Source organism: Marmota flaviventris, chromosome 1 (genome assembly GCF_047511675.1).
Source record: "Marmota flaviventris isolate mMarFla1 chromosome 1, mMarFla1.hap1, whole genome shotgun sequence".
Classification (NCBI taxonomy): Eukaryota; Metazoa; Chordata; class Mammalia; order Rodentia; family Sciuridae; genus Marmota; species Marmota flaviventris.
The window spans coordinates 118,384,229-118,412,069 of NC_092498.1; the positions used below are offsets into that span (position 1 = coordinate 118,384,229).

A 27,841-nucleotide genomic window follows, 5' to 3' on the forward strand; every position below is an offset into this window, starting at 1 on the left:
TGCACCGGGAGCCGACAGGCTCGGCATTCATCATTGTTCCCCCAGCGCCTGGCACTGGTTGGGCGGCAGGCAAGGATCTTGGCTTGAAGCGCGCCGTCCCTTCCGCGTCGTCCATCCTCCCAGCTCTCGCCATTCAAGGGCCAGACCAAGTCAGGGACAGAGGTCCAAGTCGGGTCGGTTGCTCGCGGGCAGGACCACAGGCACCTGGCACAGCGCGCTGGGGGCGGCGGAGGGACCCGCGCGCGCTCCCGCCTCGCGCCGCGCGCGTGACGGCACGGCTCCGCCCCCGGCCCCCCGCCCGCCCCGCCCCCACGCCCCGCTGGGCCGCGCTCGGGTGGGCTCTATGGGGAAAGCGGCCGCTTCGAGCCGAGGCGGCGGCTGTGGCGGCCGCTCCCGCGGGCTGTCGTCGTTGTTCACGGTTGTCCCTTGCCTGTCCTGCCACACGGCGGCGCCGGGCATGAGCGCTTCTACGTCCGGCTCCGGGCCGGAGACCAAGCCTCAGCCCCAGCCCCAGCCCCAACCCCAGCCCCAGCCAGAGCCAGAGCCAGTGCCGGCACCGGAACGGGACCGGACGTCAGGACAGATGTGGGAGCCAGTTTCAGAAGCAATGCTGAGATCTGATCCTCGCTCGCAGAGGAAGTCTGAGTCAGGTCTATCGGTCGGGACAAAATCCGAACTGCTAGAGTTGCCGCGGGGGGCAGACCCCGGTCCAGGTGGAGGGGCTGGGCCCTTATTCAAGGGCATGTCAGAGCAGCTCCCCGCGCAGGGTTTAGTATCTGGGAACGTGCCCTTGCTCAAAGAGTCTGGGTTGTGTCCAAGACCTCTGCCTCTTCTGCGACCAGGACAGGCGAAGACACCTCTTGGAGTTCCAGTGTCGGGGATTGGCACGGCCCCTAGTGCCCCAGTGGCCCCACTGCCTCTGGACAGCTACAAGGGCTGGCTCCTCAAGTGGACCAACTACCTGAAGGGCTACCAGCGCCGCTGGTTCGTGCTCGGCAATGGCCTGCTGTCCTACTACAGGTATGAAAGTGTCAAGGTGGGACTTCCAAGGTTTGGAGGGTGGTGATGCTGCAGTGATGGTGATGGGAGGACCTCCAGGGTTGGGGCCCATGGCCACAAGCCTAGGAGGGCTTGGGAGCATGTACTTTAGCAGGAGAATTAATACTACTCTGGCTAACTGTCAAGGGCTGGGGCCCTAACCTCTGGCAAAGGTGATGTGACCTATGGACATGACGTCTGGAAAACCTAGGTTTATGGCTAAGTAGGAAGGTGGGATCATGGGGTGATCTAGGGCCTCAGTCCTTCTCTGGTCTTGGTAGCTGTGGGGCCTGGGATAGCTAGCTAGAATCATCCACCCAAAGTCCTTGTCCTCTTCTGATTCAGGAGCTAAAATCATTATAACAGGAATTGAGGAAGACAGTTACCTTGCTTAGTGCTTGGGACACTCTCATGGGAAATGCTTCTTTTTCCTCCTCAGGCAGTTGGCCAATTTGTTTCCCACTGTTACTGGTGTGTGCTGGTTGCCAGCCCTTGAGCTTTGAATAACAAACCCACAGATGTATGGTTCACAGTGTGTGCCTTCAGAAATCCATTTTGGTTTGGAGAGCCAGGAAATATTCTCTTTTGTCCTTTCTTATTCCAGAAACCATGTGGAATTGATAATTTCAGTCCAAAGTTGACACAGTAAGAACTGTCTTTCCATTGAAAGTGGTTTAAAAGGGGGAATTCCTGAGGGTTTCTTTCCCTTTCTTACTGGCTGTGCCTTAAATATGTTTCCTAGGGATGATTGGTTTAAACTTTGAGATCTCAGATCATTCTAGACCAGTGGTTCTCAAATTTTAGTGTGCATCAGAATTCCCTGACAGGCTTATTTATTGAAACAAAGTGCTAGGCCTCTCCACTGAGTTTCTCATGCAGTGGGCCTAGGGCACATGGGCTGAGAGTTGACATTTCTAACAAGTTCCCACGAGGCCTATGATGCTGGTCAGGACCATACTTTGAGAAACTCCATTTCATTCTTATAAACAGAGGGTTCCTGCTTTGCTGTTTGCTGAAACTTGGGTTACCTTATTTGCTTCATTCAGCCAATAGTATTCCTTCAGGTCACCTATTGTAGGATTTATGCCATCCTTCCTAGCCTTTTAGAAATGTGGCTTTTAGAGAATGGTTTGAGTCCATGATGCTACTGAGAATTTGTTAGCTTCACTGAAGTTATGTGTTGGTTTCCAATCCGATGTGGAGCATCATTGCATGTGTATAATTCCTGCCAGAAGAGAAAGCGGAGATTTGTTTCTAATGCATTCTCATGTGGTATATTGGTGCCCCTTGGCCCACTCAGTTACACCATAAATATGACCAAGACTATATTATTTTTAGCATTAAGAGACTTAGCAAAAAGAGCTCCTTTTCCAAATGGTGTTTTAATATCAATTTCCATTCTCTATCAGGTCTGTGAACATTTCACCAAGCCATCCAATGATAGGGACCTTTAATGATTTAGTACAGTATTACTTTTTTTCTTGAAGGCAAGGGACTAAACAAATAGGGCATATTAGCTATGGACCACACATTCCACTTTACATTTATATTCATTTATTTCATTCTTGCAACCATTCTGTGAAGTAGTCTCTATTGTTGTCCTGCTATACAAATGAGAAGTTCTGAGGTTTGAGAGGAGGGCATAGCTTATCATTGGGTCACCAGCCCAGGATCTGGTGGAGGGAGATTCTGACCCTGGGTTGGACCTAGCCCTTTTGAGTGAACTCAACTGTCAAAAGCCAGTTCTTGTGGAGATTGGATACCAAGAGATATTATAGTGTTTTCAATATCAGTTTTGATCAAATTGCCCCTGAAAATGAGAAGTTGCTCATGGAAATCTGCAGGTGCCTGTTCCAGATGTGTCCTAATGCCCACTCATCCTTGAGTTCAGCAATTCTGTGTTATCTTTATTCACCAGGTATTACTGAAGCAAAGGTCAAGGTGATGTTTATGAATACAGGGTTCATAAAGCCAGGAATGCCTTGATCTAATGAAAGTAAAACCTGGTCTCCAGTTTGTGTTTTTTTTTTTTTTAATTTAACTTTGTTTTCATTAGAAGAGCAAAGAGGTCCCTTTCTTTTCTTAAAATAACTACATATAAACAATTGGCATTTGAAGAAAATCTCAAGTGTGCAGATTCTCTGGGTCTAAGAAACATTCTTACTGCTTGCTGATAAGGTTTTAGAGACAAATATTGGTTTGTGGGGGGGAGAGGAGAGTAGGAACAAGTTTCTTGTTTATGAATGTGCACAGCTCAGGTCTATAGTTTCATTTTTGGATATTTCTAGATTACAGAGTGGGTACAATTATTGCTTGACTCATCTGGATGGGATGAATGATTCCTGACATTTACACAGCCCCATGCTCTCATTTAGTTCCATGTGAGGCCAACCAGAAATGGGAAACTGAGGCTGAACAACGAAGCTTTTGTGACTTACCCAAAGGTACTGAGCTAGCTGATGCGTGTCTGAAAGCTACTGTAGATGAGTAAATCTCCATCTGCTGAAAAGACCCTTCTGTAGGAGCTAGAATAGCCACTTCTCTGAACTCAAGAGTGCTGTGATCTCCTCTTCCACATGTCTCCAAGCGCTTCAAATGTTTGATGCTGTTCTCCTGTTCTCCTGCTGATCTGAATCCAAGCATGGCCATCCTGCCAGACAAAATCAAGGACCAGTTGTCCTCCAGGCCAGTCACTCATAATCCTGACAGCAGCAGGGTGCCTTATGGAGCGCTCTGTCTTTACCAAACATGTGTTCTCTCAACCCTGCCCACATGCTCAGCTCTCAGTGGTTCTTCAGGTGTGTGTGGCTGGTATAAAGGCAAGATTCAAGTGCTTGTAAGCCAAAGACCGAGTAAAAGAAGTTTTTGTTCACTATCTCTTTTTCTTACAGACTGATATAGGCAGGATTCCCTGCTGCAGCTGTCAGAGAGGGAACAAGAGCCATTTCTCTTGCCAGCTTCTCTTTTGGGAAGCCATTTCCTATACATGTATATATTTTAAAATTTTTAGCTAAGGGAAACCTGGTGTTTGGAGAAAATGTGGGCACTTATTCCCCTTCCCCTCACCAATCAGTTCATCCCATCTTTTGGTCTCCCTGCTCCAGGATAACCACCATCCCAAATCTTGGTCATCTTCTTCTTTCTTTCCTTTTTATTTAGTTTTAGCCCATCTACATTCAGTTTTGAAAAGCCTACATTTTTAATTTGAACCATTTTCTACTTCATAAAAATGTGCGTGTACACTCTTGCTTGTGTATGATTTTCATGAGACTGGTTTATTTTAACTTTTTTGTGGTGCTGGGAATTGAACCCAGGGCTTTGCACATGTTAGGCAAGCTCTCTGACATTGAGCTACACTTCCAGCCAAGCATCTTCTGTTATGGAGTAATTATAGAAATTCATGTACACATGCAAGAGTTTCTTTTGGGTTGTAGAGGCAAATACTGGTTTGTGGGGGGAGGAGAGAGTAGGAACAAGTTTCTTGTTTATTTATGTGCACAGCTCATTGAGTTGGAGAGAACATGAATGTTCACCTTATATAATGTCAAGTTATTTCCAAAAGTATTATACCAATTTTTTTTACTCCCACCAGTAATGAATAAGAGATTCTGTGGATCTATATCCTGTGTAACACTTGATATTTTCAGTATTGATTTTTGCCAATCTAATGACTACCCTGTGGTATCTCATTTCAGTCTTGACCTGCTTTTAAATACCCATTATTTTTACCTTAATAGAAAAACAGTAGGGGTTCAAATAAGAATTTCTCATTTAGGTGTGGCTTCCTTGGGGACTTTTGCTTTGGATTTTGTTTGAGAATTTCATTTGATTGCTTAAGTTCACTCTAAGTGAGACAGCACATAGTGCTAACAGATGGGCTTAGTAACATTCACATTAGCAGGAATAAAAAATATTCCTTGTAAATATTGTCACATATAAAAAGCATTTCTGGGAGGTATGGGTAGTTGTTAGCAGATTTCTACTTCTTTCCAGCAATGTGCTAAGAATGTAAATAAGACAGAAGTTGAGGTTTTTATTCCCTTCTTGGCACTCTTAATTATATATCTATTTAGATACTAACAAGGAGAATATGGCTTTGCATTCAATTGTTTTGGTTGTTAGTTCCCATTTTAAACATTTCATTCATAGTTCTTGTCTCATAAAATTAGAGAAGAATTTATAAACAGAATTTTAGCTTCAGAAAGTTGGTATGGGGAACGTGTTACAAACTCAACTTTTATTAATATTAACAACAAAATTGATTAGGTTAGGCAGAATTTTGTCTTGTATAACAGTTGTTCATTTGGCAACATTATAAATGAATTTTTTTATTTCCCAGGAGATGACTTTAGACACAGGCATTTATTTATTGTTCATACTGATCTATGCTTAGTAATGACTAAGCTGATTAGCAAGGAAGACATTAAAGAAATTAATTTAGATCTTTAAGAAAGAAGGTTGTGGTCAAGAGAAAGTAAATTTTGAAGTCCTCTGGCTTAGGAAGGCCACTGTGTATTTGGTGAGCTGGGTTTCAGAAAGTTGGTGTGGGGAAGGTGTTCCAAACTCAACTTTTATTAATATTAACAACAAAATTGGGATGGGAGCCAGGAAACAGAAGATGGTGCACCAAGACATCTTTACCTCTAGATAGAATTATATACTCATTCCTCCAGTGAGGTCAACTCTCAAAAGCCAACTTTTGTGGAGATTGGGCACCAAGAAATGTTGTGATGTTTTTTATGTTGATTTCAATAACACTTGAAGGATGGAGATGGAAAAGACCATCCATTGCAAAAAAGAATCCCTCAAAATGTGAAGTTGAGCATGCCAGTCTACAGGTTAAGGCAATGAGTTTCCCACAGGAGGTGGTCTTATATTGAATTCAGCTTTAATTTAAAATATCAGTGTTTCATATTAGGAGTCTATTAGGAAGCTGAAATGGAACACACTGGTTGATAATGTATAAATATTGGTTTGAAGTATATTTGCTTACCATTTAGCACAGAGTTGTTGCAAATAGGTGATAAATGAACTAGCAGTATATTGTGAAGGAACATCATGCATACCAACATTCTTAGCAAGTTCTGGTGACATGAATTGTAATTTTCCCCACAAAATTGCTCCTCCTCCTAACTTTCCTCTTTCTATGAATAGCTGAAAACCTCTGAGTCATGATTACTGCTTCTTCTCTCTCTCTCATCTCACATCAGATAGATTTTCCAAGCCTGCCTGTCTCTCTCCCCTAATTCCTCCTTTGCATCCTTGCTGCCACATCATGGTACTGCTTTGCCTTCTGCTCAGTTGATGTCCCAGCTCCCATTTACTTAACCTAGACAGCAAATGCATCCCTGCTGTGGTACTAGCTCCCCAACCCAAAGGTCCTGAGGTTGTCTCATTTTCTCTAGAATTCTCTTTTTAACAGTCTCATCTCCTGTGTAAGAAGATTCCTGCATTAAATTCCTCCTGTTTGAAATATCTATAGTGGTCCTTGATTGCTCCAAGGACCAGGTCTTCCTTCTCTTACAGTTTACAGGATGTGTCTGTGGACACCTATAGAGACAACTTTGTGTCAAAAGGATACTATGATCAAATTCAGTATCTTCTTTTAATTCCACATACAGCCTAGCATGGTGCTTTGCCACTGAAACACTCTCTATAGCTTGCTTAGTCTGTGAATGGGTGAGTGAATGGATGGGAATTGCCTGTGAGTTTATGGAATTTTAGAAAGACAAATGTATTAATGCCAAAATAGTTTTTTTCTTAATTTGTCTTCAGTTTCATAATTGTTTACTGCAATAAGATTGAGAAGATAAATTGGATATTGCAGGATTAAGCCAGTAATGCCAAAAAAGTGACAGGAAATACAGATATGTTGATCGGTTTGAGTGAGTTGCAAATAGGCTACTTGATGACCAATAGCTTATTCCTGTGGTTTCCATTTATATTTACACAGAGTTACAAGTGTTTGGATGTGTGGTCTGTGTATATCTTCAATGATTTGTCACTTTTTAAGTTGGCAGTGATTACAGGAATGGGGAGCAGAGATTAAGCTTTTAATGTTTCATGATCTTATAGCTCTTTAAATTAGTTTTATGCATCTGATTGTTTGCCTGGAATGTGTTACATGTGCATGACTCTGTGAGAAGCAGGCCACAAATTAAAGATGAAGCCTCCGCCCTAAAATCTTAATTATTGCATAATAGTACTATCTCTGGATACTCTAAGTATTGGGAGTGATTTCCAGTTTCAGTGAAGTAGTGGCAGCCTTGTCATTATCTTATATAGAGGAAGAAGTAGAAGTTCACTAACAGAACCAGGCTCAAACATAAGTCTTCTTACTCAGCTCATGCACAGATTTCCACCCATCTCACGTTCTTACTGAGGTGAACTGGGGTTACCCCAGGTTTGAAGAATGACTAGGATAACTCATATAACTCAGTATGTAGTTGTACCCACAGCTATGCTTTATTATAATAAAGGATACAAACAAAACATAAGTCAATGAAGAAAAGGCAAAGGCATGGGACAAAGTCCAGGGAAAACCCATACCTACAGTGTAAGCTTTCAGGGATATTCTTCCATTGGAGTACACAGACAGACTTACTCCTTCAGCAACAAGTGTGAGAACACAGGTGAAACACTGCCATCCAGGCAGACTTGTTAGGGACCCAGAACCAAAGATGTTTGCTGGGGGCTGATAACATGGACACCCTCTGCCTGGCATGTACCCAAATTCCAGATTCCTAGAAGGAAAGCAGGTATTCAACACAAACGGCATGTGTAACTGGCTTAGGCACAGTGAGCCTCCCTTATTGGTTAGTGATCATCAGGGACCCTCCTGAAATCCAAAGTTCAGAAGCCTGCCAAGGGCTAGTCTTGGAAGCAGGCCCTTCAAAAGACGAGCAGTCTCAGGCTTGCTATGTGAACTCTTTTCTGAACAGATCTGATCTCCCTCCTTCTTGCGAGTTCAAGGATGTCAGTCAGGATAAGGGCTAACACTGCACCCTGGTTCAAGGAGAGTGAGTACTTACAGTTGACTTTGAGTGGCAATCTACCGAGTGACTTCTTGTTTCCCATCAGCCCAAGCCACATCCCACTCTTACAGGGTGTCCACACACAGCCTCGTCTGCAGCTTTGTAAGCAGAGTGTCCTCTGTGTGAAGCCTCTGGCCATGTGGTTGGCTTCGGAGACTCATTTCTGATCTAAGGGCCAAGGCACTTTGGAGGCTCAGTTTTTGCATATGACTGGAGTCCACTTACCACATGAACCTCTCTCTTCTCCAGTATTTTTGTGCCTTTGGTAGAATGTCCAATTTTAATTCTTCAGCTGTTACTGAACTTTGTACCTTCCTTAGGTGGGTGTCTGTTGATCCAGGTTTGAGCCTTATGAGCAGTCTGGAATGTTTACAACAGTGAATATACACTGGTCCTGTTTCCTGGACAATTATCCCAGATACTGACATGTGGGAAGGAGGAGATGGTAAGAAACACCCCTGAAAGAAATTGAAATTGGCAGCTTGATGTGTGCTGAATCACATACCAGATGTCACCACGTAGAGATGTGACTTTGAGAGGCTCCTTTCATAATCATACCAACAGAATAAACCATAAATGAGTTTTGGAGTCACACTGGTGCTGTATGTTTTTTTCTTTTATGTGTGATGCTTTCTCGCGTCTGTTTCCACTTTTAAGAGTTCTCTGAGTTCTGATCACTCAGTGATGCTCCCCTCCTTCTGGCACCTCATCACATGCTCAGCCACGGCTCAGTACCTTTAACACCAGTTTAACAATCCTGACTCATACCATTTTATCTGTATTGCTGGGCCACTGCCTGAAACCAAGAAGAGGGCAGATGGCATTGCTGAGCTTGCACAGGAAGTTGCCAGATTGTGTTGTCCTTTGAAGCAGCAGTGGATGCTGCTATAATACAATGGGTGGCTTCTCTGGTTTACTAGATGCAGCTCCAACCCCAGGCATAGCACTCACTTCCTTTCCAAGCCAGGTGCCCACCTCTTTTTGTCCTGTCTCTCCCCTTCACCTGGCCTTGATTCTTCCCCCACCTGACTTGCCTTATTCCCCCTCCACAAGCCATCTGTCTTTTATTTTACCCTTAAGATTTCACACTGGCCATCCCTCAGCCAGGAGGATGCCTCCTCGTTGCTGCTGAGATCCTAGCCAGGAAGTCTTAATTCCAGGGTCATCACAGCACAGACCCATCTGGCTTCCCTAGCAGTCATCTGGAGGAACCTTTCTTCCTCTGGGTACCATTTTGTGTATTGTGTCATTTGGTCACACACTTCTGATAACTAGGTATTTGTTTCTTCTCACTCCATTAGATCAATATTTCCTTCCTCCTCACCAGAGCAGGGGCTATGTTTTCTCAGTGTAGTGTCCTCTGGGATGTTGGACATAGTGCCTTATCTTAGCAGATTTTCAAATTTCGAAGAAGTATTTTTATAGAAAACACACTTTGTGGGAGGGGGATTCAGCTCAGGGATACAGTTGTGTACTTAGACACATGATAGCCTTAGTTCAATCCAGAAAGAAAGGAAGAAGAAAGAAAAAATAAATCATGTTGTTATGTTGATCTTTTTCACACTATAAAGTCTCAACATTGCAGCTTGCAGTAGCCCAGAGGGAGTCCCTGAATTGCCAGAATGGAGTGACCATTCTCTTGGAGTTACACATGATCTGACTTTTTAGCCTTTTTTTTTTTAGGCTTAGCAGAAGCCAAGGATACATAAGGGCATTAAGAGCTGATTCTATTCATTTATGTTTAAAATTACTTGTTATGACAAATTTTAAACATACACATGTGTAGATAATAGTATTTTGAAACCCCATGCACGTATTGCCCAGTTTCAATAGTTTTTCACTTCTAGGTCAATATTATTTCATCTCAATCCCCCTCATATCATTTTGAAGTGAATTTCAAATATATTTCACCTATAAATGTTTCATTATGTATTTCTAAAGGGTAAGGATTTTATAAAATATATTCATAATACCATTTTTCCACTAAAATAAATTAACAATAATTCTCTATATAATCAGTTCACAGTTCAAGTCTCAAATGTCCTAATTGGGTTTAAAAAAACACATTTCTTTGTATTAGTATTCAAATAAAGTCCACTCATAGAATTTCCCACCATCTGAGTTTTGCTGATTGTACTCTTTTGGTCAGTTAACATGTTCCTCTGTCCCATGTAGTTCCTTAATTTGATAGATGGTTCTGGAGACTTGATCAGGCAGTGGGTGTTCTTCCATCAAAAATTCATAATGTCGGGGGCTGGGGTTGTGGCCTAGCATGTGCGAGGCCCTGGGTTCGATCCTCAGTACCACATAAAAATAATTAAATAAAATAAAGATACTGTGTCCCTCTACAACTAAAAAATATTTTTTAAAAATTCATGATGTCTGGAACTTCTCTTTTTGTGATGTTAGCAGCTGGTGATAATCTATCTTAGATTAGTCTAATACTTTTCTTTATTTTTTATTTCTTATTTTTACAATACTGGGGATTGAATATAGGGATCCAGGGGAACTCTAACAGGCAGCTGCCTCCCCAGCCCTTTTTTATTTTTTTATTTTGAGACAAGTTCTCACTAAGTTGCCCAGGCTGATCTCAAACTTGCAATCCTCCTGCCTAAGTCTCCAGTGTCACTGGAATTACAGGTATGTTATTACACCTGGCTAGATTAGCCTAATTTTGTCACTTCGTCTTTATTTTTATTATTTGGTTACTCATAATTCAGTTCACACAGAAAAAGCAGAATGATACTTGATTCTTTTCCATTACTCACAAGTTTTAAAAAATGATTGGTCTTCTCTTCCAATAGTGAAAAATGACATTTCCTCCCACCTGGTAGGATGACATCATTGCTCCTAGAGTACATAGGCAGGGAGAGGAAGAACCCAGGAAGTGCTTGTTGAACTGAAATGTACTCCTGTCTTCCTACCTCCTCTATTTGCCCTTGAAAGAGGACAGATGGACATTTGTTGATTTGTGGACTCCTGAAAAAAGTAAGGATATGTCTCACCCACATCTTGCATGGGCGAGGGAAAGGGTTCCTATGGGAGGGATGGGCTGGCTGTGAAATGAAAGCTAAGAAAATAGTACTACAAAATAAACACAAGACACCAGAAATATGTTTTCAGAGTGGGGGCAGCGATGGGCCAAGCTGACCAGAGGGGTGCAGCTTCTGACAAAGAAAGAGCCCGCACATGGTTTATTTATATAGGAACAGATCAAAAGGACTCAATAGAAACATCTTCGCAAGAACAGGACAGGGCAGGTAGCCTGTTTGATTCTTAATGGGTCACACTCATCTCCAGTGTTGTGGGAATCCTGTGGCAGAGCTGAATAGGATGTCACATGTACTGGGCAATCTCAAGCCAGCAGAGTTGCCGCTGGGAGTTCCCAGATACCAGACTTTCCTATCCAACTTCTTCCATGCTGATTTGGTTCACATACATTTCACCAATGGCTTCCCGCAGACGTAGATGGCTAGTTTCATGAGCTTTAGCAATCTTTTTAGCCTTCTGCACATTGTATGAAATGAAAACAAACACATTGGTCAGGAATAGAACACTGCAGGAAATTATGTTTGATATGTTCATGAATCTTTGTGGTTTGGGAGGTGCTTGTTTTTCTCTATCTCACTCACTTCATGACTGGGTAGGAACTGACCACCCCCATTTTATAGATGGGGAAACTAGGGTACATAATGTATGATTGTTTTGTCTAAGGCTCAACTACATGTAACTCTTTCTATCACTTTGTTTAACATACAGCAAGTATCTTGGAGTCACTATTGACATAACCCCAGCTCTCCATTCTCATATTTATTCATCTAGAAACATGTCCCTTGAATATCCTCCATGTGTCATATGTCACAGAGGTGAGTTCCTGAACTTTGGCAGAAACTCAGACTTACTTTTTTTTCAGGAAGATTTTCAAGTGTATAAAATCGATTAAATTAACTCAATTAAAATTAAAAAGTCAGTTAAATTAAATTCCAGAACATACTGGTTAATTTAAGGTTTCCTGTGAGACCTCAGCTTCAAACTGCTAGTTACTGAGTGCTGCCCAATTTTTAGCTGTGTAGGTAAACATGCAGACAGGCCCCAACTGTCCGTGTATGAGGTTGTGAGTATCCCCCAAACAGTGTCCCTGGCATCCGCCCCCATTCCCGGGCAGCAGAGGGCAGGGCAACCATTGGAACTTCTCTCTGGAATGATAGAAGATACCCAGGGTCATAAATCCTTTTGAATGCTTACCATAGCCTAAGAATAAATAAATCTTTCTTATTTTATTCTCACATTTGAGGTAGAGGGATGGTTTAGAAGGTTAAGTAGGTTGTCCTGGATGACACCAACTTGGTAAGTGATCGACAGTTAACCTGAGTAGTAGTGAGAGTACTGCTTTGCTCATATTATCATTTCTGTGCAGCACTGTACTGCAACTGGCAGGCTGGCCAAGGTGAAGCATAGGAAAACAGAAGTTTTCCTTGACATCAATCTACCTTGATTTGCAAAAATCTTTGAGAAGAGGGGAGACAGAGGTACAAACCTAAGTGTCCTATCTTACTCCATGTCTTCATGGGTCAGGCAAAGCCATCCTATCTGGATTTAAGGTCTTTGGTTCTTCAAAGAAAAATTCAATACATGACAGAAAATTTTGGAATGTAATAGTACCCTCTATTTTTTCCCTGTTCTATTCTTGATTTTAACAATGGCCAAATTAGTGGCACTTAATGGTATCTAAGGTACATATATATGTGTCATCCCATCTGATGACATTCCAGAATAAAGACATATAGTATCCCCTGGGTACAGATGAGAAAGCCAGCCCTTGTTTTAGTGCAGTGGCTGTGCTAGTGTGTGGCTAAGCTGAGATCTGACTCTAGATCTAATGAAATTCCACCACACCACTGGAGCCTCCCCTTTTAGCATTGGAAGCAGTCCTTCTCCCATCAACAAGCGTATCCCTCCCATAACTCCCCTGGTTTAGCAATTGTCCTGTCCCACTTGGAGATCTTTGCATGAGCAGTCTCCCATGTGAAGGCAGCCAGGGAGCATTGGAGGGACCTCTCTCTTGGTTTTTGTTTTTGTTCTTTTGCTCAGAAGAAATCAACCCCTGCCTTGCACCCTCTCGGCAGGGTTCTGTGTGACTGTGTAGCAGAAATGCTGGCTCTGGAGGCCTCACAGGAGGCTAGTTGCTCCTTTGTGAACTCTGAAATGGTTGGCAAGGTTGGTTGTCCATATGCACTAGGTTTTTCAGTTATCTGTTGGCTTAAAACAATGATAATGATTTTATTGTCTTACTCAGTTTCTGTCATTTAGAAATTCAGAAAATATTTGACTGGACTGTTCCAGCTCAAGCTCCTCATAGGGCTGTAGGCAGATGGTGTCCAGGGCTCGAATGGAGATAAGGATCTAGAGAGATTAAGAAACTTGTCTGAGATTTCACAAATAATTTGATTTGCCAAATTCAAGCCCAGGTCTGCTAAGTTCAAAGCTATTGCTCTTTGTTATTGTACTGTCCTAACTTTCTTCCCCACCAAAACTTTGATAATCAATATATTTGAATTAGAGGCTCATCTAATTTACATTTTGTCTCTTCTAGGGGTCCATTTTTCTAGCTGCTGGATAGAAAATGAAAGAAACATAGAAATGTCTACCAAGGCTTTTCCTGAATCCTGGCGTTTCTCTCAGTCCCAGATTTTCCATTATCAACTATCATACAAAAAATGTTACTATGAAGCCATATATAGAATTACATCCTTAAAAATCATTTTCTAGCTATTGCAGGGTTACAATATCCTCTGGAATGTAAAGATAATGAAAAATCAAATCTCTCCCACTTTTTTGTCATTGTTCTCCATGTGATTTTTTTCTATTTATTTTATTTATTCTAATTGGTTATATATGATAGCAGAATGTATTTCAATTCATATTACACATTTAGAGCACAATTTTTCATTTCTGTGGTTGTACACAAAGTAGAGTCACATCATTCGTATCTTCATACATGTCCTTGGGGATAATGATGTCCATTTCATTTCACCATATTTCTTACCCCCATCCCCCCTCCTTCCCCTCCCTCCCTTTGCCTTATCCAGATTTCCTCTATTACTCCCATGCTCCCCTCCCCATTATGGATCAGTATCCGCACATTTGGCCTTTGGTTCTTTGGTATTGGCTTACTTCACTTAGCATGATATTCTCCAGCTCCATCCATTTACCTGCAAATGCCATGATTTTATTCTCTTTTAATGCTGAGTAATATTCCATTGTGTACATATACCACGTTTTATTTATCCATTCATCTATTGAAGGACATCTAGTTTTGTTCCACGGTTTAATATTGTGATTATGCTGCTATAAATACTACAGCATCACTGTAGTATGCTGATTTTAAGTCCTTTGAGTATAAACCAAGGAGTGGGATAACTGGGTCAAATGGTGGTTCCATTCCAAGTTTTCCAAGGAAGCTCCATACTGCTTTCCAGACTGGTAGCACTAATTTTCAGTCCCACCAGTAATGTATGAGTGTGCCTTTTCCTGCACATCCTCGCCATCCTTCTTATTGTTGCTTATAGTCTTAATAGCTGCTCTGCCATTCTGACTGGAGTGAGATGAAATCTTGGAGTAGTTTTGATTTGCATTTCTCTAATTCTAGAGATGTTGAACATTTCATATATTTGTTGATTGATTGTATATCACCTTCTGAGAAGTGTCTGTGTGATTTTTTAAAATATTTTTTTAGCTGTAGATGTATACTATACCTTTATTTGTTTATTTATTTTTATGTGGTGCTGAGGCTAGAACCCAGTCTCTCACATGTGCTAGGCAAGAGCTTTACTACTGAGCTACAACCCCAGCCCTCCATGTGATTTTTTTAAATGATAAAAACATGTAACATAAAACTATCTTAACAATTTTTATTTTATTTTTTTAAGATTGAAGGGTCTTGGTATGTTGCCCAAACTGGCCTTGAACTCCTGGGTTCAAGTGCTCCTTCTTCTTCAGCCTCCTGAGTAGCTGAGACTTAGGTGTGTGCTACTGTGCCCAGCTTTACCTTAACTATTTTTAAATATCCAGTTCTTTGGTGTTAAGTATATTCATGTTGTTGTAAAACAGATTTCAAGAATTTTTCATTTTGTGAATTTTAAACTCGATACTATTAAACACTTCTTTCCTTTTTCCCTCTCTCCCCAGCGATTGTTAATTATCATTCTATTTTCTGTTTCTATGACTTTGATTACTTTAGATAACTCATAAGAATGGAATCATATAGTATTTGTCTTTTTAAAAAATATTTTTTAGTTGTAGTTGGACACAATACCTTTATTTTATCTATTTTTATGTGGTGCTAAGGATCAAACCCAGTGTCTTGCATATGCTAGGCAAGCACTCTTCCCCTGAGCCACAACCCCAGACCTCAGTGTTTGCCTTTTTTAAACTGATTTATTTCATTTAGCAAAATATCTTCAAGGTTCATCCACATTGTAGCATGTGGCAGTATTTTCTTCCTTTTTTTTTTTTTTTTTTTTTTTGGTACTGAAGATTGAATCCAGAGGTGTTTAACCACTGAATCACATCTCCAGCACTTTTAATTTATTTATTTACTATTTTAAATATTTTTTGGTTGTAAATGGACACAATACTTTTATTTATTTATTTATTTATTTATTTATATGTGGTGCTGAGGATTGAAGCCAGTAACTCACACATGCTAAGCAAGTGCTCTACCACTGAGCTACAACCCCAGTCCCATTTATTTATTTCTATTTTGAGACAGAATCTGGCTAAGATGCTTAGGACCTTGCTAAGTTGCTGAGGCTGGCTTTGAACTTGTGATTCTCCTGCCTGTTTGTTAATTCATTCCTATAGAGCCTCAGTGACATGAACAATTGCCTGTGAAAACATTTATAAGGTAACAGAAAGCAAACCTATCCAAATAAGCCAGTTGGTTGTTTCTTAGAAAATCTTTCCTCTTTTGAACTGAAGTAGATTTCGCTGGGATGTTTCTGTGTCTCACATCCCATGGCCTTATCCCCTCTACATGGTTAGATTCTTCCTATTCAGAGAGGCTGCCTCTGTGGGTTGTCTATTGCTACATTAACAAATCACCTTCAAATTTAGAGGCTGAAGAGAATGATAAACATGATCTCACAGTTTCTGTGGGTCAGGAATTCACAAATAGGTAGCAAATTGGTGTGAATTTGTCATGAGGGCTGCAGTTATCCAAAGACTTGACAGAGGCTCAGGCTCCACTTCTAAGGAGGATCACTCACATGCCTGGCAAAGTGGTATTGGCAGAAGGTTATAGTTCTTCACTGCAGATTTCTCCAAAGGGCTGCTTGAGCATCCTTACAACATGACGACTAGCTTTCTAAAGGGATAAGGATCCAAGAAAGAGCAAGGTGAAACTGTAACCTGCCTGCCCCCAAAGTCACACTCAATTCCTACATTATCTTCTAGGTTACAAGGTGAACCCTGCTTAAGGACGGGGGAAGGCTGCAATCTCTCTCTCTCTGTCTCTCTCTGTCTCTCTCTGTCTCTCTCTCTCTCTCTCTCTCTTATCTGTAAGCAGCTCTGGTTGCCTGTTTGAAGAAAACCAGGAAGAAGTACTTGGTAAACTGTTTCATAGGTGAAAGCATTGTTTGTGCTGTAAAGATTTTTGTGGTATGGATGCTTAATTAGCTAGAGCCTCCTGTCTAACCCCCTCAGTCCTGCTTATTAGTCACAGTTCAGGAAAACAGGGCTAGATTTGCCAGATTTGCCAGAGAGTGAGGAAGACATAGTTAAGACCTCTTTGGGGAATAGCCTGACAGAACATTGGTACCCTATCTGGTGATAAGACTTCCCCCCACTCATTCCAAATGGTGGAAGGGTGATACAACGTTATTGGATGTTATGGGGGGCCCAGGACAGTGGCTGCCCCATGGAGGCCTGGGCCTGTCTGTCTCATTCATTATTCTAAACCCAGTGCCTGATTTAGCCAGACCCTGACTCAAAATAAAGTTTAAAAGGTCTGAGGATATAACTCAATAGTAGAGCACTTACCTAGCATGTTTGAGGCCCTGGGTTCAATTCCCAGTACTACACACACACACAAAAATGATGTTTGAAGTATAGTCAGTCCTCTGTATCCACAGATTCTTTAATCACATATTCAGCCAACTACAGACTGAAAAAATAAATAAACACAGTGCCTGGCTTGGCCCTCAGCAGGCCATCACTAAATGTCATGTTGACTGAATTAAAGAATGAATATGACAAGCAAGGATGAGGGGTTCAAATGCAGACTCTATTTTGGGAGTCTGCAACTATCCTTAGTGAGGGGGCTTTGGTTTTGCCAGGCTATTGTCATATTTTAACAGTTTAACTGTCCTTTATGTGTCGATTGAAGTTTGGTGGGAGTCATTTTGACATCAGATTATTTCATCTAAATTAATTCCAGTCCTATAATATTGGAAGCCACAAAGAGAGGAAGTAAATTCCTGAATAAATAATATAACCCTCTGTCAGATCTTTAAGCTCATATTTTAATTTAAGGGTTTAAATTTGTAATTAATCTTATGTTAAATTTGGTATTATTTCTACACTGATCACTAATTCTTGACATATCAGGTTTTTTCTTGATTAGTAACTGATTTTCTTGTTTTGGATTTTCTTTGGTCTGTTTTTCTCTCTGCTAGGGTTTTTTAGGGGGGTGGTATGGAGGATTGAACTCAGGGACACTTGACCACTGAACATAACCCCAGCCTTATTTTGTATTTTATTTAGAGACAGGGTCTCACTGAGTTGCTTAGTGCTTCACTTTTGCTGAGGCTGGCTTTGAACTCACCATCCTCCCACTTCAGCCTCCTGAGCTGCTAGGATTACAGGCATGTACCAAGGCACCCGGCTCTCTGCTGGATTTTTAAACAAAGGTCACTTGTGGAACGAAGAATCCTATAGGTTGTGACTGCAGCTACAGAAATTGTGTGATGATTAAAAAAAAATGGGGGCAAGTATCTTGACTTGTTATGTGTAGGAGAATCTGGATTTACAGGCCTACAACTTTGCTCAGAATAGATCTAGCCCTGTGCCCTAGGGATCCTGCCATCTCCATATTTTTCCTTATTAGACACTTGGCACATAGCCCCATTCCTGGGCCTGGCTCCTGGGACTCACAGGCTCCTTTTTATCACTGAAGTTGTTCAGAACTACACATGGGAAAGATTTAAAGTATAATAATTAGGGATTTTATTTTTTGTTATGAAAATTTTAAGATATACAAAAATGGAGAGGTCCATAGTGAATAGTCCTTGTCTCCATTACCCTGTGTCAGTAGATTTCTCTTTAGGTTCAGTGGATGGGCTCCTTGTCCCCACTTAATTTGAAGCAAATTCCAGACTGAACTTTCTTTCTTTTAAAAATTTTTCAGATACAGCTTTCATTGATTAAATACTTAGTATGTATATCTTTAGAGATGAAGTTTTCAAAATATATTTAATAAAAATGGTATTAACATGCCTTAAAAGTTAACAGTAATTCCCTAATGTTATAAAATATTCAATCAGTATTAAAATTTACCCATTGATTTATAATTTTTTATAGTTTCCTATTATGACTCGGCCCTGTGGACATCAGCTTTTTTCCTTTTTCTTTATTTAAATTTTTTTTTTTTGTGTGTGTGGTATTGGGTGTTGAACGCAGGATCTAGACAGAGCATGCCAAGCAAGTGCTCTACTATTGAGCACCTGATATTTTGATGGGAAGCACATATTGTCCAAGCCCCCTACCAATGCTCACATCAACAGTGATTATGATGATTTCCTAGGCCCATTAGTTCATTATGGGTTGTAAAATGATGATATTCAATCATTCCTTTTCTGCCGCAGTCTGGCTGGGCACAAATCACGAGCCACTCAAGCAGGAACAAACTTTATTTCCAAACTCCACAGGCACACTCCACACATGCTCCCTGGGAATCTGTCTCTAACGCCACCCACATGGCTCCTCCAGGCACTCACCACACCAACCGGAAATCCCTCCTCCGGACCTTCCCCAACCAGCGAGAACCCTCCAGGAATCCAGCGAGAACTCCAAAGTAGTGTGAGAACTCCAAAGCAGCGGGCACCGGAGGCAGCAAGAGCCGCCCCATTGCCCGACTGTAAAGGTCAAATATACAATACAATCAATCCAGCATCACAGCAGTTATATATAGCTTAACTCAAATCATCATCTCAATGGTTCGCTGGCGTCACCTTTCAAACATTCCCTCTGGCAAATGCCAGGCATCATACTGACTGGCCAGGCAGTGGCTCTCAACACTTTTCCAGTTATTAGCGGGAATGATTCTATAACAGAAATTTCCCCTCATCAAACATTTGTTTACCCAATGGCTTGGTTAATATGGGAATGGTTGAATTTCTAGCAGAAATCTACACACATGCATTCTGAGCCCCAGTAAACAGAGATTTAATTTTTGCTTCAACTGTCAGACACAGCCCATATTTTTGCTTCTCATATTCCTTCTTCTTCCCTAATGTTCCCAGATTCCTTCTTTTGGCACACATTTTCTTCTTAGATAACTTCCTCCAGCCTTTCTTTTAGGGTAGATCTGCCGGTGGCAAATTCTCAGTTTTCCTTCATCTGGCAATATCTTCATTTTCCCTTCATTCCCAAAAGATGTTTTCACTGGATTTAGAATTTTGGTTCTTTCAACACTTGAAAAAATATTGTGCCTCTCCCTTTGGGTCTCTCTGGTTTTCTGCTGAAATCTTTTGTCATTCAAAATGCTTTCTCCCTGGCTCAGCAAGGCACTGGGTTTGATCCTCAGCACCACATAAAAATAAATAAATAAAATAAAGGCATTGTGTCCAACTACAACTAAAAAAATATTTTAAAAAAATGCTTTCTCCCTAGGAAAGGCATTGCTCCTGACCCTTTGCTTTCAAGAGCTTTTTTCTTTGTCTTTAATTTCTAGAAGTTTGATTATGATAGATATTGGCATGAATGTCTTTGAGTTTATCTTGTTATTGTTAACCTAAAAAGTTTGTTTGTTCAGCTTCTTAAATTTATAGATTTGTATATTTTGCTAAATTTGGGGAGATTTCAGACATTATCTCTTCAAATACTTGTCCTGCCCCACATTCTTTCTTCTTTTTCTCCTGGGACCCGTTGACACGAATGTTAGATCTTTTGTTGTAATCCCATGGGTCACAGGGCTCTGTTCACTTTTTTCGTCCCAATCCATTTCTTTTCTGTTGTTCAGACTGGGTAGTTTCTATCTTCAAGGTAACTGAAGTTTTCTTCTGTCCATTCCTTCTGATGTTGAACACGTTATTGAGTTTTTATAAAATTGGTTGTTATGTTTTTCGGTTGTACAATTTCTATCTGATTCTTTTTTTAATCTTCTATTTCTTTGCTGATACTTTATATCATTGAAGAGACTCACTGTTAAACCTTCTATAGAAATAGCTGAAGTGTTTAGGATGAGCATTTTTAAAAACTCCTCAGACTGGGGCTGGGGTTGTGGCTCAAGTGGTAGCGTGCTCCCCTAGCATGGGTGAGGCATTGGGTTCGATTCTCAGCACCACATAAAAATAAAATAAAGATATTGTGTCCACCTAAAACTAAAAAATAAATATTTTTAAAAAACTCCTCAGACTAACAGGGATAGGAAAACTTAATTGCATGTATTGCTTAGCTATTACTTATTTTTTAAGTGGATTTGATACCAGAGATAGGGACTTCTGAACTGGTGACTATAGAAATGAAAACTGGGCCAAGAAGTACAAACACACCAGGCAAAGGTTTAATGGGGGTAGGGGTTACCTCAAGAAGAGGGGAGAGAGAGATTAGGCTGCTCATCACATCAGAGAAGGATAAGCCTTTTACTGGGTTGCTGACAGGGGCTAGGGTCTAATTGATCATTATCACAGTTCTGATTTTTCCAGGAGGCTCTGAAGTCCTTATCACTTGAGAGGGCAATCCAGTTCCCATGAGATGATTGCTCCTCCTACTTGGGGTGTGGGAGGAACAGCCACAGTTCTTGTCATGGAGTAATTGCTGTCACTTAGGGTGGGTGATCTATTTATGAGACTCCGCTGATCCTGGAATCCAAGGTGACTGCAGTTTAGAGCAATGATTGGAAATATCTAGGCATTGCTCCCAGGGGCTGGAACAGAATGTCGTAAAAGCTGGCAGTTGAAAGTCCCTGCAAATCTTGAAAATATTTTAGTTACCCTTATCTTGGTATCTCAGTCTTGAAGGGAAAGAAAGTATGTTAGGGAAATTTAGGGCTAATAAACCATGAATTATCAGTTTTTACACAGATTAACTGAAATGATTAACATGCCTACATGCAGAGCTGAGCAGAAATCTGACACAAAGTTCAAGACACAAAAAGGAAGAGATGCCAAGCCTTTATCCTTCTTTAAGTTACCCATCAGGCATCAGGAGGCCCAAGTGAAGAGTCTGTGCTTTTTAGCAAAGGTAGCCTAAGTTCCTGTTGTGACTAGGGGTGGGGGGGGGCGGACCCAGGCTCATCCAGGTTTTGTGATACTTTTAATGGGCATCAGGTCATGAGTGAAAGCTTCCGGAACACATCTGCCCTTTGTCCCTGTGGAGATCTGGAACCATCTTAGGCTAATGTTAGTGATAATAAACTCTGGAAGTTTACAGTTGCTTTACCAAATATATTTTAAGACCATCTTGATTATAAGAAACACCTTACATTTAAGTACTGTTTTCATTGGAGAGCTGCAGTCTTTGTGATCAAATTAAAGGTATTTAAAATTGAGTTGATTCACTTGACAAATATTTATTGAACATGAACTATGTGGCTGACATTGCTGGCAGCTGGAGATACAGCAGTGAATTAGACAACCATTAGCCCTGAGTCAGACAGATTAAAAGGCAATCCAAATAGGATATGTAGGAACACTAAAGGAGGGACCCCAAGGAGTGTAGGAGCTTGGCAGGGAATGTAAGAAAAGCTCTTGGAAAAAGTGAAATTTCAACTGGCATGCAGAATAAGGTAAACAAGTGGGCAGTGAAAGAGTGTACACATGGAGGGAACAGCATGCAGGTAGAGGGAACAGCATAGGTATAGGGCAAGCTCATAGGCATAGGGACACTGTATGCTTGGAAGCAGCAGACAGGAACGAGACAGCCAGAAAGAACTGGTAAGTCTTCATTCTAAAGAAATAGAAGTAATTGAAAGGTGTTTAAGCAGAATGTTGACAGGCTTGGCATGAAGTTTTAGAAAGACGCAGTGCAGGAATTGTCTGGAAGGGGTAAAGGGAGTCTCAGAGAGACTGATAAAGAGGCTATGGGTACTTTCTAGATGAGAGATGACCATGGCTTAGAGCAGTGGTGAGCGAGGGCAGCTGGAGCAAAGTGGATTGATTTGAGAGAGAAACAGGGGGCATGATGGAGATTTGAGTCCTGCTTGGTGAGTTAAGGGTGAGACTTTATCCTCATCAGTCATGCATTCCAAAACGTTAATAACATGGAAAAATACCACAGTCTGTTCTTTTTGTTGTAGAAAAATGTCATGTTCATCCATTTTCCACTTGACATTTTTCAGCCTAAATTTGAGAGATTAAACATTTCTTTAATATTCTGTGACAGGCTTTCTACTTAATGATCTTAGGAACCACCTTAAATATTGCTAGGTTGTACATGGTGTTCTAACATTTTGGTGGGACCATAAAATGGATCTGATGGATTTTCAGTGAGTGGTACTAATTGGGTGGTGTGTTATTATCATGTTATTTCCCTTTAAGCATGGGAGTTTGGCAGAACTTTGGGTGGGGATGACACTTAGATTGGTGTCACTGAGCTCTGGGTTTGAGCCAGATCACCTTCCTGGGCCTGTTTTGCTGCTTATGTATAACACTCATGCATTAATTTACTTTGCTAGCATGTCACCAGAGCTCTTACCATGTTATCTCTGACAAGATAGGGACAAGACAGACTGGAACCATATCTCATGGAAATTATGTTTTAGCTTGTAAGTTATAGATACAAAAACCAAGTAAACCAAAACATTATTTCTGGATAGCTACTCCACTATTCTCCATGGTAAGAGCCCTGTGCTGGTGGCTAATAAACCTGATTCTAGTTCTGGCCTTGATGTTGACTAGTTCTATGTGCCAGAGCTTCATCTTTTATCTTTTCCTGATCTCTTACCTGTTTTTTTTTTATTTTTAACTGTAAAATGTGGCTAATTCCCTCTGACATGTGCCTTCCATATGAGATAAGCGAATGTCTAAACATTAAATGTCTAAACAAATGAATGTCTGCTTTGCTTACATTGTGGGCCCCTGTGAACATCAAGAGTCATATTTGTGATGGTCCCCATAGGAAGTGAGGCAGTATTGCAGATGTGAGTTGCATTGATAAAAATGTTGTATTTTATAAGTTACTGTCTGTCATCTTTTTTGGGTAAACATTTCACAAAATTGTATTTTCAGCACCAGGAGAATGGCTTCTAAGTCTCCATTTTATTTTCATTTAAAAAATTACATCAGAAATGTCCTCATAGCAGAATTTATTTAGCATTTCTCAAGGGAACTTTAACTGTCAAATAATGAGGCCAGAAGCAAAATGAAACAATGTCATGTCTCACAGTGACAGTGTCATCTCTGAAGGGAGATGACATGACACAGTGGAGGCTTCTGTTTGATGGTAACATCAGGCATTTGTAATATTGGGAATTTTCCAAATGGTGCTATCTGACGAGCTTCGATGGTTTTGAGAGTATAAATGAAACCTGGGGGACAAGTCTGCACTGCCCAGTGGGTAAAAGGCAAAGCTGACGGTGGGTGGGTGGGCCTGATGTAGGGGCATGGTCCCCACAGGACCTACAGGGAGGTACCCGTTTCTGCATTCCAGTCTTTGCATCTGGAACAGGGAGGAGAATTTCTACCTTTCTATCACTTCTTAAGTGATTATTTCCTATGAGACTTAGATGGTATACCCTCAGGATGAGGTCAGTAGAATGAACAAAAAGAGGTTCTTTATGTCAACCAGAGAAGATCCTAACAGCATCCCCTTGACCTAAGAGAGGTTGAAAGATTATGGCTGGCTTCATGGCCCTCTCTAAATAATAATAATAATAATAATAATAATAATAATAATAATAATAATTATTATTATTATTATTATTATTATTATTTTGTATACTGAGCATTGAATTGAATCCAGATGTGCTATACCACCAAGCTACATCCCCAGCTCTTTTTTTTTTTTTGAGATAGAGTCTCCTTAAGTTGTTAAGACTGCCCTTGAACTTATGATCTTCCTGCTTCAGTCTCCTGAGTCACTAGGATTATAGGCATGCTTCAGTGCACCTGGCACAAGTTGATAAATTTTTATTTAAGGAATTTCACATTGTATTTCCTTCAGCTGTCCATCAAGGTCACCTGGGGTTTCTCTTTTCAACTTTTCATTGGAGTATAACATACATTCAGTAAAGCAGGTAAATATAAGTGAATTTTCATGAGGCAGGTACCCCATTTATTTTGAATTTATTTCCTTCCACTCATTGTTAAACAGTGACTTGCAATTTATATCACTGTCACCTTACAGAATTGGTTGTTCTTAGAGGCCAGATAAATGTATCATATTTACCTTTATACCCCACACACCCCGCCCCATCCTAGTGTCTCTAGCATGGTTCCTTTATAGAGTAGCCCACAGAAAGTGCTTGCTGAATTCGAACATGGAAGGTTGGATGGGAATTAACCAAGTGAATCATGGTCAACTTGAGCTAGCATTGAATGAAAGTTACATATCAGCCTACATGCTTTGCTCCAGAGTTGTAGCTTTTTCTATGTGTCTGAATTCAAACTTGCTGGCTTGTCATTTGTTTTCTTGCCTTGGACATTTTTTTTGGTGAAGGTTGGGAAGCATAGCCCAAGGCAAAGATGAAAGACCTGACACTTTGTTTGGGAGATGTAGTCCCAGAGCAGTGAGCCAGCAACAGCAAGTGAGGCAGAGGACAAATCAAAGTGAACCTGCAGTGCATTTCCTTGCTAGATGTCATTTCACATCTAGAAGTGAGCTACAGAGAGACACCATGGTTACTCAGTTTGTTAGTCAGCTTTGCAACACTGTGATCAAAATACCTGACAAGAACATCATAGCAAGGAAAAGTTTATTTAACTCATGGTTTCAGAGGTCTCAGTCCATGGTCAGCCAGCTCCATTGCTCTGGGCCTGGTGAGGCAGAACATCACGGTAGAAGGGTAGGGCAGAAGAAAGCTGATCAGTTCATGGTAATCAGGAAGCAGAGAAAGGAAGGAGCTGGGGTTTTGGAGAAATTAAATCCTTCCAGGTCATGCTCCCAATGACCTATTCCCTCCCACTAGGTCCCAGCTCCCAGTAGTCCATTCAGCTATGACTGATAAGGTGAGAATCCTTACGATCCAATCATTGCCTGCAAGCTCTGAACTTTATACAGCAGGGACTGTGCTTTCAACGTAAGACTTTGGGTGACATTCCAGATCCAAACCATACACTCAGCAAGCATTTTTGCTCAGGACCTGGACTTTCCTATAAGGTTCACAAGGAGAAAACATACCTTGGAGAAGTCCACATAGGGAAGAACAGAAAGGGGATTTATTTGTCCCATTTATCTCCTGTATCCACTGTGGCTTTTCATGCAAGTCTAGAAATGAAGGGACAATTTGGCATGAATGAAGCATTGGCTTCTTCATTAGCACTGTTTTCCACCTCCTCCTCCTTCTTTTTTTTTTCCCTCCTATGGGTTTCAAACTTCCCAGCATGCACACAGTGCTGGGTTCAATCCCAGAACTGCAGAAATAAACAACAAACTCTTTCTGTCTCCCATCTAGACTGGGAGGTATTCCCTTCCTCCCTCAGCTTTGCTCTCCACTCTACTCTTGGGTTAATGATTTTTAAAATGCCTCCATTTAGTTTAGTCTAGAACCAGATCCTGATGGGTATTTGGGCTTCTGCCCTTCACTGATTGGGACTATCTCCAAGCCAGTCACTGAGCCTGAAGACAGGTAAGTTCAAATTTGAGCTCTAAGACTTTGTATCAGCTATGACTCTGGGAAGGAGGTGATAGCAGGATTAATTGTTTTTGTTTTGAAATAACTTAGATTTATAGAAAAGTTACGAAAATAGTGCAGCTTTCCCTGAAGTCAACATCACCAAAGTATAATTGATCAAAACAAGGAGGTTAACATTATAATAATTCTACTACCTAAGCTCCAGACTTCATTTGAATTTCACTAGTTTTTCAAGTCTTGTTTTTTTCTATCTTACAATCAATTCCAGAACTCCTTTTTTTTTTTTAAATGTGGTACTGGGGATTGAGCCTAGTGCTTTGGGTATGCTAGGCAAGTGCTCCACCACTAAGCTACAGCTACAGCCCCATATTTCGTGATTTTTCTATGACTGTAATTCCATCTACATTTATTAAGGAATATCTGTACCTTTTCACCCATTTATCTATTCTTCCAATTATTTACTTACATCAGTATGGACTCCTGGGTTTTATAATTACTACTTCAACTACTACAACTACTACTTGTGGTAATGGAAATTGAACCCAGGGCCTTGTACATGCTAGGCAAGTGCTTTCACTGAATCACACCTCCAGGCCTTTTTGTATTTTGAGACAGTGTTTCGCTAAGTTCCCCTGGCTAGCATTGAACTTGTGATCCTCCTGCTTAGCCTCATAAGTAAGTTCATGTAGCCTGCAAGGTACCTTATTTGGTCCCTACCTACTTGTATTTTATTATTTATTTATTTATTTCTGTAGTGCTTGAACCCAGTGTCTTGTGATTGCTAGGCAAATGCTCTACTACTGAGCTATACCTCCAACAATTTTAATTTTTTATTTTTGAAATATCCTCATTAAGATGCTTAGACTGGTCTGGTACAGTGGCTTACACCTGTAATCCCAGGGGCTCGGGAGGCTAAGGCAGGAGATTGTGAATTCAATGCCAGCCTCAGCAAAAGCGAGGCACTAAGCAACTCAGTGAGACCCTGTCTCTAAATAAAAATAGAAAAATAGGGCTGGGGATGTGGTTCAGTAGTTGAGTGCCCCTGAGTTCAATCCCCAATGCCCCTCCCCAAAGAAAAGATGCTTAGACTGGCTTTGAACTTACGATCCTTCTGCCTCAGTTTTCTAAGTAGCTGGGCCACTGCACTTGGCCCTTCCCTGATTTTCTAGTTTAATTTTCCTCTTGTCCACTTTTTTTAATAGAGCACAATTTTTCATATCTCTGGTTGTATACAAAATATATTCACACCAATTCGTGTCCTCATACATGTACTTTGGATAATAATGATCATCATATTCCACCATCATTTATAACTCCATGCCCCCTCCCTTCCCCTCCAACCCCTCTGCCCTATCTAGAGTTTGTCCATTCCTCCCATGCTCCCTCTCCCTATCCCCCTATGAATCAGCCTCCTTATATCAAAGAAAACATTCGGCATTTTGGTTTTGGGGATTGGCTAACTTCACTTAGCATTATTTTCTCTAACTCCATCCATTTACCTGCAAATGCCATGATTTTATTCTCTTTTATTGCTAAGTAATATTTCATTGTGTATATATGCCACATTTTTTTATCCATTCATTTATTGAAGGGCATCTAGGTTGGTTCCACAGTTTAGCTCTTGTGAATTGTGCTGCTATAAACATTGATGTGGCTGTGTCCCTGTAGTATGCTGTTTTTAAGTCCTTTGGGTATAGACCGAGGAGAGGGATAGCTGGATCAAATGGTGGTTCCATTCCTGATTTTCCAAGAAATCTCC

The 27,841-nt window shown here is 40.9% G+C and overlaps 1 protein-coding gene across 2 annotated transcripts in view; it reads left to right on the forward strand.

Annotated features, from left to right (window-relative positions):
* Positions 1–343: 343 nt before the first annotated feature.
* The window catches only part of Osbp2 (oxysterol binding protein 2), a 190,238-nt gene continuing 162,740 nt past the window's right edge, over positions 344–27,841 (forward strand). Inside the window, exons 1-2 of one of the 2 annotated variants that reach the window (XM_027953472.2) lie at positions 344–767; positions 801–1,020. In XM_027953472.2, coding sequence (XP_027809273.2) covers positions 344–767; positions 801–1,020 — 644 coding nt within the window. Of the gene's footprint in view, positions 1,021–27,841 lie in introns of both variants that reach the window. The other variant, XM_027953471.2, reaches the window with a different exon arrangement.